At 41.0% G+C, this 10,857-nt stretch overlaps 2 protein-coding genes across 3 annotated transcripts; both read left to right on the forward strand.

Annotated features, from left to right (window-relative positions):
- Positions 1 to 782: 782 nt before the first annotated feature.
- Positions 783 to 2,918, forward strand: smim1 (small integral membrane protein 1). 2 transcript variants are annotated; one of them, XM_035159053.2, is made up of 3 exons: positions 783 to 914; positions 1,313 to 1,477; positions 1,720 to 2,918. In XM_035159053.2, the coding sequence occupies exons 2-3, from the start codon at positions 1,374 to 1,376 to the stop codon at positions 1,841 to 1,843; spliced, it is 228 nt and encodes a 75-aa protein (XP_035014944.1). In that variant the 5' UTR covers positions 783 to 914; positions 1,313 to 1,373; the 3' UTR covers positions 1,844 to 2,918. The 2 variants fall into 2 exon arrangements, with proteins under 2 accessions (XP_035014944.1, XP_047196286.1); XM_047340330.1 differs by having other exon boundaries at positions 809 to 914; positions 1,298 to 1,477.
- Positions 2,919 to 5,685: 2,767 nt separating this feature from the next.
- On the forward strand, positions 5,686 to 10,045 carry szrd1 (SUZ RNA binding domain containing 1). Its single transcript, XM_035159052.2, has 4 exons — positions 5,686 to 5,836; positions 7,108 to 7,157; positions 8,169 to 8,429; positions 8,987 to 10,045. Exons 1-4 carry the CDS (start codon positions 5,789 to 5,791, stop codon positions 9,096 to 9,098), a joined length of 471 nt encoding a protein of 156 aa, XP_035014943.1. The 5' UTR covers positions 5,686 to 5,788; the 3' UTR covers positions 9,099 to 10,045.
- Positions 10,046 to 10,857: the final 812 nt, after the last annotated feature.

Here is a 10,857-nt window from a genome sequence, read left to right on the forward strand (position 1 = left end):
ACTTCTTAACTACCATGTATTCCCAACCCTGTTTCCATGGTGATGTGGGATAATGATGCCGCAGAGTTCCACAGGATATTTTTTCTGTCATTCTTAATACCCTTTATTTTAGTTCATTCATTTTTTGCCACAGGTTTTGTGAAGCCCTTTGTAACCTTGTTTAGATAAGTGCTATACAAAAAGAGTTATTGTTATTTTATTCTTTGTCTATATTATATTATATATAGCAACTCTCAAAATCTCAGTGCAGTGTCTACCTGTCCATGAGGGGGCAGCAGTGTCCAACAATGATGTTGAGCCATAAGCTCCACAGATCCTTCCAGAGTTAGTCAGAGTTACAACTGTGCAGCAAAACCCAAACACACACACAGACCAGTGCTGAGGTCTATGGGTCTCACAGAATGTTCCATGTGAGGCCCTAAGCCCTGGAGGCAGCTTCCTACTCCCCTAACACTGGTGGAAAAGTTAATATGTAAACTGCAACTGTATGCTTGATGCTTATCACAGTAATTATTTTGTCCTGATAGTTAAAATAAAAAGTCAGAAGTCAGTTTATCGCTTCATATTCTTGGCAGTACTTTTAAACATATTATGGTGCAGAGGAAGGAGAACCAGGAAATGTATGAAATTGCTTTACAGTCCACTATCTGCCCAGGATGTGATGAAACCGGAGACTATCCACTGATTGAATTGGTCTTTATCACTGAGTAGGAGTCATATAAGCCGGTGAATGTCAACAGTTGGAAAACAACCAATGAATTTATGACAGAGTGACCTCAGTAAACACATGTACTGAGGCCAAGGTCTCTTACCGAGCAGGAGGAATGGCTCCAACAGTCTCAGTGTCCGTCGTGGTTTTAAAAGAGCTGGAGACCAGAGCTTTCTGTGCAGAGCGTGGACTGTTTCTGACTCAGGTGAGTACAAACTCAGTTTATTTTCATGTGGGGACATGAACTGAATTCTTCTTTGAGTGGGAATCATCAAATCACTGCCTTTTGAATCAGATTATTTCCGTCACATGGTCTGATTAAACAATTGATTTTCTCTAAATATTTTAAATGTAAAAGGTAATAAACACATGTGATAGAACTTTAAATACAATATGATGTATATTAAGAAGATTATTAATACACTTGTAAAAGTTGTCATATGTTGCCTTTATTTTGTAAAATTACTTAATATTAGAATTAAATATTCAGCTTTCCTTGTTGTAACGATGCCTTAAAAACACTTTATGTTCTGCAGAGTTGTCCATGTTTTGTTGCACACAGTCGACTTGTCATCCTCACTGTGTCAGAGTTCATGTGTCCAGGCTGAGCAGTGAAGCAGTGAGTGAACAGTGATTCCAGCATAAAACTCTGAGGAGAGGAAGGATGTCCGACATGGAACCCGCCAGAACCGGCAGTGTGCAGTATGATCGCTGGAACGAGGACAACGTCAACATGAATGTGGAGGCATCACAGTCCACTGGGATGAGGTGAAACATGAGGACGTCTGACATAAAGATCCAAAAGTTTATATATCAGAGAGAATATTCTGATGCCATTGAGGAATCAATATATACAGTTATAGGAAGATGTGTGTGAGATAAATCAGATACTGAGACAAGTCAGGACTTAACTGGCTGGGTGGGGTTCTGGAAAACCTTTATAGTCAAACTTAAGTCAGAAAAGTCAATTTTACTCTGTGTCTCTTCCTCCACTTCTCTTACACTCACAGGATCTACAACAGAGTGTGTGTCGGCAGCACTGGAGTAGCAGTGAAGACAGCAGGAGCTCTGGCTGCACTGGTGTTCATCTACATCATAGGATACGCGACAGGGTACTACGTCCATAGGTGCTGATGGTGGAGCCCAGCAAGGAGAGAAAAGCACTCGCACATTGTAGATTAAACCACAAATTTAAGAAGACCACGATGACGATAAGGCATCTTTATTCAAAAAAGCAATCAATCCAAGTGTGTTCAAAAGTCAGTGATCATTTCAGTCTTATTGTTAATACACAAACTCAAGTCACACAGAACTCTGCAAGTAAATCTTCATCAGTTTAGTCTAGTTTTTGTCATTCATTATCCTCATGTCATTTTTTAAATACAGTTAAAGTAATGTAAACATTATTTTTGTAATAATGTCTAATCTGAAAAATATGTTTATTAATTAAGCTGCAGTGCTGCAACCATGAATCCACGAACTGTCAAATCAAAATCAAATTGTGTCTTTCTGGTTTTGTGTCATAATTGAATTGCATTCAGGGGATATGTTGTATTATCTGGTTCACAAAGAGTCAGTGCAGTGACAGCAACAGTGATGGCGGAGGAGAATCTGATTTGGCTGTACGACCTCTGATTTGCTTCTTCCCATTATGTAACTATTACATGAAACTCTTTATTTGATTTTATTCCCCTCCAAATGATATCCCTCTGAGAAGCCTCTTCATCCACTGATAACTGGTGGAAGGATGTAGCTGCTGGCCAAAGACATAGATTACCCTGGTTTAGGGGCTTGGAGTAATTCCCTAGTTATTTATTAACTTCTTCAGTTGTCTGAGGCTCTGAATCCAGGTCATTAAAAGTTCATCAATCTACTTTTCCAAACTCTCTTTTTCTTTCGTCAGACAAATCCTCTGCTGCTCAGAGAGTGATGCCAACACGTCTGATTGATGAAACTGATTTGTTCTGCAATGAAAGCTCACTTTTGGATTTCAAATAAATCTACTACTTTTCTTTGATGCATTTTATTTTTCCACAGCAGAGTCTGATCTATATTTGCCACTAAGGGTGTCCACTGACATTGTGGACAAATGGAGTTGGATCTTCAGAGTTTGTTCTTTACCTTATGGCCTTAATCTGAGTCTTTATAAAATGTATTACAAAGACAATTTTAAAGGATAATTAAAATGTTCTATGTAATGGACCTTGGACCTGTGAGGATGATTTCCTGTCTCTGTGCACCCTGAAAGCAGAACTGTGTCCTATAAAAACTGCTGCACACACTTCCATTCAAACTAAAATTAACATTCATTCTCTGCAGATGAATCCAAGTATTTCTATTTTTGTCATTAGGAGAAAAGGTCAGCTACACACCAGATATCTCATTAGCTGAGTCCTGATTCTTTACCAACACCAATCACCAATATGTACCACAGTAATACAATAGTATCCTTATAATCGCCTTAACTTGCCTAACGTATCTATATCCTTTGATGGGTCACTGTGGAGCGGGTGCCAATCCCAGCTGATATTGGGTGAGAGACAGGGTACACCCCTGACACAAAGAGACACACATTCACACTTTAACACCTATGGTCCATTTAGTGTCCCAAATAAGCCAACCCCAATCTGCATGTCTCTGGACTGTGGGAGGAAGCTGGAGTGACATGACAACTCCACCGGGAACCTTCTTTCTGTGATGCAACAGTCCAATACCATGCCGACCCTTGTTTTATGTAAGATAGGAAATTATACAAGAAATACAAGTGTTATTAATCCTACTGGCAATGTGCCTATAGGCAAATGATATATTCATTGTAGAAATAGTCTTTCTAGCAGTCACTGAACATCTAACAGACGTGGTGTTTTCATGTACGTTATTTTGTACAGGTAAGACTAAGGTCTATTCCAGGATGGCAGAGGAAAGAGAGTGGAGGTGAAGCTTACTATGATCAGTGTCCATGTCTTCTTTAAAGACCAGCAAGCAGGTTCAATTCAAAAACGGATCTCTGGTCATCTCTCTGATCTGTACAGTGTAACCAGTTGATCATGAAAACATTAACATTAATATCTACATTCAATAATGAAACAGAATCATCTTGGACATGTATATCACTTAGGTCTTTGAATACATTTTGATATCAGTCAGCATCAGCTCCTGTGTCCGGTCCAAATCTCAATGAGATATTTTTTTTGTTTATTTCTCAACTTTTTAAAAGATAAGATAATATATATTTGTAGAAAAAATAAATCTAAATAGATAATTTGCAACATACGTGAAAGGAAAAAACATAACAACATAAATATTCAGAAACATAGATTAACATTTAATTTTCCGTCCCAAAAGGAGTAGTTAGATTCAACATGCTTGTCTTGTCTTGTTCTAAACCTATTCTTTACCACCCTGTCTCCCAATGTTAAAGAAAGTGAAAAACAAATCCTGGATCTGCCCCATGCATCTTAATTTACCCATACTGCATCCTTCCATCAAGTTGCATGAAATCTGTTCTTTTGTTTTTGTGTAATCTTGCTCCCAAACACATGGAATCAAATCTGCATGAGAAGGTTTAATTTAAAGCAGACATAATTCCAGTAGTAATAAAGTCTGATGGAGCCATACTGTGCTGCCCTCATGTGTCCAAACAGAAAAAAGTCTGTCCTCAACAGAGTTAACACAGAAACTGCTTGAGACAACATACGGCAGGGATGCTCCTGAAGCTGCCGTCTGTTACAGCACATCAGACACAAATCAGTGAAGATGCCTCAGAGTGTGTGTGGTTCTCTGCTGCTGCTCCTGGTGCGTCGTCTGCAGATCACTGATATGGTGGTTACTGTAAAAAGTGAGAGAACGTTAACTTGCCACACTATGTACACTCACAGGATCATCTTCCATGTACTGTAAACAAATAAAACATATTTTCAAACACAGCACTGGATTCATGATGATTTTGCAGACTGTCTAATAAAACCCATAATAAGCACCAAAGGCACATGTGTAGTTTGAAGAGCTTCTGTATGCCCTTTCAGACATTTCTCTACTGTTGTAAAACTGAGAAGAAAGTTTAGAAATAAATAAACCTAATGTAAAACGGACACTTATTTATACCGTACCCAATTCTGTATAATTCCTGCCTTGAACTTAATATTGTCATCCTGAAAATGACTTAACAAACATAAAAATCCATAAAGCTCAACCCAAGCTAAGATGAATTAGTTCTCAGTACCAAAAACTACAATAGCACTAGTGGAGTTTTTAGCTCCGCAAAGGAACAACAGTGTCCTCCTTGGATTCAATTGAGCTGCATTTCACACACTCACAGACAACAGCTCCCTAAACATGCCTGTTTTCTTTTCAAGATCAAAATATTGTTATCTGGTAAGATGGTGCTAAGGTTGAAAAATCTCTCAATGTCAAAGAAAGTGAACAAAAAATCCTGGATCTGCCCTTAAATGTACCCATACTGCATCCTTCATCAAGTTTCATGGAAATCTGTTATTTTGTTTTTGTAACAAAACACACACACGCACACACACACACACACACAGAAATGACTGATAATCCTTATGCACTTTCTCTATAAAGCTGAGCCATAACCCTAAACCAAAAATATACGTATAAAATAAACATACATGAACCATATAAAGTTAACACCTATAATAATCAAATATTGAAAACAAATCATGAAAATGAACACAAACTAATAAATATCTCCTACATCTGCTCTGCCCAGTTAAGGTAAAATCTTAAAGTGACACATTACTTTTGCAATGCTTTTTCTTCATTCATCTAATTGGATTATTTTATAATAATTATTTGTGTCGTGATGTTGGGTCAAAAATAAATCCCTTCTTGCTGTGTTGCATATCACTCCGCTGGTTCCGTGATGTGCACGTGAGTTCCCTCCGTGATCAGCTGTGGGGGGTGGGGGGGGGATCCGTCCGTGTGACGTCACGGGCCGCAGACAGCCGGGGGGCGGGTCGCTGCGAGCAGGAGCAGCCCGGGAGGAGTGAGGGGGACTCGGGAGGAGTCAGGGGGGAACGGCCGCCTCTTCCACCACAGCGTGTCTGAGCAAAATGAAACATGGATGAGGAGGTCGCAGAAAGTTGGGAGGAAGCGGCGGACAGTGGGGTAAATACCGAGGCGCTCCGTGCAGCTCCACCGCGGAGCTGCCGATCGCGTTGCTGTCCACTTTGTTTCCACTCTGGCGCGTTCAGAAGTTCGCGTTACGTTGATTTTCCGCGTTCACGACTCCCACGGGCCAACAATGTGGCTAATGCTAACGCGCTAGCTCTGCGAAACTTGGGGAGCTAACGTCAAGTAGCTGGCGAGCGAGACGGGTTCAACACAAACAAGCTGCGGGACGATTGTTATTTCTCCCTGACTTCACACGAAGTGGCGTTAATGTGCCCGTTTACTGGCTGAACAACACACACGAGCTGAGCCAAGTGAAGTTAACGACCAGCTAGTGGCAATGCTAAGGCGTCAGCTAATGCTAGGCTAACTGTGGAGTACATGGCTAACGTGGAAAAACTGTCAATTGGATATTGATTTTCTAACCCCCCCACACGAGATCATCCACTATAGTCTCATTCGGTTGTGAAAACATTAAGATGTAGAACTGTTATTTGAAGAAAATGTCAACTGGAACACTGTTTCCTAGAAATCCGACCAGGCGGCTGACGGCGACTCTTCGCACCGCGGATCACTTTGCGATGTCCACATTTTGTGAAGAAGATGAGTAACTTCACAGGATCGTCGGCCTTCACGTATCAGATTTTAACATGGACCCTGATTTAACCTGCTCATATCGAAATGCTAGCAGGCGGGATGCCGGCGTGCTGAACTAACTTGTTGGCTTCCTGTTAGGTTACAAGGCCATGTAGTTGGTGGGCAACATTATCGGCCATGTTACCAACTCGTAGCAGAGCAGCGAGGTAGTTCTCTGGCCACACAGGCAAGCTGTTACCCTCCAGGTAACATTCCTTTAGACACTAGCAGTCATGGCGGTGGTCTGGCGGACCATCACCAGCTCACGACGACAACAACGTGGCTCTGAGAAGAAGTGAACGTCATCAGCTAGTCCCCCTCGAGGTCCAGATCACTGATCTGTGACTTTGGTTAGTTGGTGTGAAACGTGAATAAAAAGCAACCTCAGCGAACCCCTTCTTAGAAAGTTTCTGTGTCAACATCTGCCGGCTAATGTTGGCTAGCTGAGCGGGTCTCTTCTGACTTGGCAGCTCCCCGACACATGTATAAATAGCTCGTAACTGAATCCTGCTCTTCCAGCCGCTCGACTACTTGCTTCATACCTGCAGAACTTTTCTTCGCATCCACACTCAACGTGAGCTGGTTGTTTGTTTCCACGAATACATGTCTGAGTTATTTTCTCACTCCCACAGGAAATGGAAAAACGGTTGGAAGAGAAGATCAGGATCAACCAGAAAGAAAGGTAAACCCACATTTCTAATACTTTTTTAAAGGGTTATTTCACCTTTCTTTCAAAACTAATGTGTTGCTTATGATTAGCTTAGTTTATTTCTCAAGTTTTTAAATGATACAATTTTTTAGGTAGATAGATAATCCGCAACATACGTGTTAGGAAAAAACACGTCTAACCCTATTCTTTATTAAATCATCACACAAAATCATATAACTCCACTCTCCCCCTTGTGTCCATCCAGCCACTTCATCGCTGTAGTCGCCGTGTCTTCTTATGTGCATCATAATGCTTTCAATTCATCTTCTGGTTTTCTGTACCTCTCATAAAAGATGTCTTTGTACATCTTATCAAACTGGGTTTTCCTCTGTTTGATTTCTTCCCTCGGCCCATTCCATAAAATAATTCTTACTTGTCTTTTTACGTACCTACCTGACCACACACTAAGAGTTTTTACAAACTACTATGAGCCACTCTTCAGTTCACTATGCATGTGATCTCTGAAGAACTAATAATGCACTGGTTCGTTCATATGGTGGCTGATACTGGCTTTATTAGGTAGATTGGATACTGGTCTGACTTGACTGATGGATGTAACAGTCTCCAGTTACATTCATGCATTCCCAGTTTTAGCCTCGCAGTAATTCCTGTCCTCATAACTTAAAAATGTACACAAAAACGTTTCATGCCGAGTAATATGCAGTTTTTTTCACAATGGAAACACTGGCAAATGATTCTGTATTGATACTGTACCTTTAGTTGAGGTATTGCTATTAGGAGGGGAATAAATTGGATTGTTGCATCCCAATTCTTCATAAAAATATTTTTGTCAATTGTTAAACTAAGCTTGCCTGAAGAACACATACTAACTATTCCTTTACCACATGTTATATTGATGAGCAAGAAAAAACTGAATCAGTCCTGAATGTGTTGGGGTTTCTTTCACATGTCTTTTGGTCATGTATGTATCTTCTAAGCTACTGACTCCCCGTCTTTAATGATGTGGCCTTGTCCTCCCTCCAGGGAGTCCAGTAACAATTCTCCGCCAAAGACAACCATGATGATACAGGACGACTCTCTACCAGCGGGGCCCCCACCTCAGATACGCATTTTGAAGCGGCCGACGAATAACGGGGCACTGGGATCCCCCTTGAATCAGAACAGACCTACACCGCAGGTCAAGTCTCTGGCTCAGCGAGAGGCGGAGTACGCAGAGGCAAGGAAGAGAATCCTGGGCAGCGCCTGCCCAGAGGAGACGCCTCAAGACAAGCCCAACACTGACAGGTAACATTCCACAAATATTGACAGGCTGAGAACTGTTTGCTAGGTGACAGCAGTAAACACCTTAAGTATTTAAATGTTTTTTATCTCCAAAACACAATGCCATCCTATACTCTGATTTCATAGCAGTTTTTTTGTATTTACCATTAGATTTGGCATTTTATACAATTTTTTTTTAACTCAATGATAACATTTATAATACAATTAGACTCCTAGAAACAAAACAGCTGTTTCCTAAGTGAAAGAACTGTATGTAAACACCTATGGGCTTAAATAAGGCCAATTATGTTAGCAACACATGCTAACAATCAGCTAAAACTCTTTAAAATGTGTTTAAATGCAGTTCTGAAGCTAACTGTCCTAAAACCAAGATGGAGCTCTGTAACTAATGAGAGACTGCAGGGATCCTTTAATTAGGACAGTTCAGGAGAAAGACTCATGGAACACAAACATGCTGCTGAAACCTGCCAACGGGACTCGTGAGCACTTTCTCTCTGGCTGCTGGCATTTGGAAAAGACTGCTGTCACTAATTTATTCCTCTTTCCTCTCTTTCTGACAGGCCAGGACGCAATAACTCTACAATGCCTTTAGAGGACACCCGATCAACCAATCACACTGTCCGACAGCCAGCCGGTCCAGACGGCACCCATGGCTTCCGACAGCACAGATAAGTGGGCCTCAGCCATCGAGAGGAGAGAGTTCAGGGGCCTCCTGCGAGCAAAGACACATTGTATTCTTAAACTTCCTTCAGTTCTATGATATCAGAGGAGCAGTGAATTACAGAGGGGCACTGCTGCTCCACTCCTCCCACCAGCAGTCGTGTGGAACTGCCAGGGAGCGAGGAACTCCAGGACGAAGTCAAACATGCTCTTTTCTCTCTCCCAATCCCGTCTGTTTGACACTGTGATTATGGACATATTCTGGACTCACTGTGATGATCCCTTTAAGAGACGCCTCTCACCTCCATCTCGCTCCTCCTTCAGTGCCCGGCGGCTCCTTCTCAGGATGCCTGCAAGGCAGAAGCAAAGACTTTACAGGAGACGTGATGGGCCATAGCAAAATGAGATGAGCTGGTGCTTGTGCAGCAGCTTCTCCCCAGCAATAATACCACACATCCCATCTCAAACTATTCATGGTTTTTAGTTTTTCAGATGTTGGTTCACATTTATTTTTTATCTTTTTAAGGATGACCAAGTGCAGATTAAAGTATTTAATTATTATTCACCACAAAAACAGCAATTATGAAGAATTTTTAAAATAAACAGGAGTAGCTGCAGTTTGTATTGAATAGACATATAGATATAGATAGCATTCAAAGTTTCGCAATTTGTGTTAAAATGATTGTAAAATGCCACATTTAGGTTTTTACACAGTTTGAATGCAGACTCCAGGGCTGCAGCTTGTGGTGTCAGATCTCCCACAGTGAACTCACCCCGAATGCTGAGTATTTAATTGCTACCTATTCAGTAACTGAGCTGTTAGCATTATCAGTGCACCCCTTAATGTGTATATTGCCATTTGTTTTTAAAAAACTGAGTGTAAGGGTCATGTGTGTCTAGTTGTATGTCTGACATGTTATGTTTACGGTTTTTGTTTTTTAATTAAGCTTTACAGCTGTCTTCTTTTGACTGTCACTTCATTATTTCTATTTAAAAGCAAAAAAAAAAAAAGGATTGTGGATCTAGGTCCATTTTTAAGTAGCTTTTCTGCCCTTTTGTATGAGATTGCAGCAATGTCAGCAGTATTTTAATCAAAATGAACCAAAAGCCCATTTAAAAATCAACCTGTACATGTTTCAGGTAAATCGGATGTCATTATTTGAAGGTGTTGTTGGCAGCAAGTCAAGGGAAGTTCAGGCGGGGGAAATTAATTCACTGCTGTACTTCAATGGCCGATTCATTGCGTCTGAACCTTGTCGTCGGCGCGCTCGTCTGATCGCGTCCTTCGCTGACGTACAGTATGTAGGAACTCAGGTGCAAGTGATTGAGACTGAATGAATGAAATGAACGAAGATTGTATTTTTCCAGCAGGTTTGATTGCGCAAAAAGCAAATGTCCATATTTGAGTTTGGGTCTGCACTTTGTTCGAAGAAGTGCTCTGTGAACTTGAAACAGTGTTCACGTCCCAAGATGAATATGTTTTATTTTTGTCTTAAGTGTTGGCAACTTGGTCACAATATGAAACGGTAACACCCACTTTGCTCTCGTGTTCAGCACCTGATGGTCCACTCCTGAAATGTAGACACAGCTGGATGTGAACCAGAGAAGTAGCAGTTAGATCACTTTCCGCTGTGCCCCGATAGACATGACTAGATTTTCCACATTTACTTGTTCAAATGGAGAGATCTCTATAAAGCCATATTCAGCGATGCACATCATCAGTAGAAAAGTAATAAGAATGGTTGAATTCAGCGTGTGCCTCCTGTATCAT

This window comes from Hippoglossus stenolepis, chromosome 6, assembly GCF_022539355.2.
Source record: "Hippoglossus stenolepis isolate QCI-W04-F060 chromosome 6, HSTE1.2, whole genome shotgun sequence".
NCBI lineage: Eukaryota > Metazoa > Chordata > Actinopteri > Pleuronectiformes > Pleuronectidae > Hippoglossus > Hippoglossus stenolepis.

Bases quoted from the DNA above. Each gene is read 5' to 3' on its own strand.
- smim1 (XM_035159053.2), top strand. From the start codon at position 1,374: ATGTCCGACATGGAACCCGCCAGAACCGGCAGTGTGCAGTATGATCGC. The intron at 1,478-1,719 runs GTGAAACATGAG...TTACACTCACAG, and splicing joins TCACAGTCCACTGGGATGAG to GATCTACAACAGAGTGTGTG.
- szrd1 (XM_035159052.2), top strand. From the start codon at position 5,789: ATGGATGAGGAGGTCGCAGAAAGTTGGGAGGAAGCGGCGGACAGTGGG. The intron at 7,158-8,168 runs GTAAACCCACAT...TCCTCCCTCCAG, and splicing joins AGGATCAACCAGAAAGAAAG to GGAGTCCAGTAACAATTCTC. The intron at 8,430-8,986 runs GTAACATTCCAC...TCTTTCTGACAG, and splicing joins GACAAGCCCAACACTGACAG to GCCAGGACGCAATAACTCTA.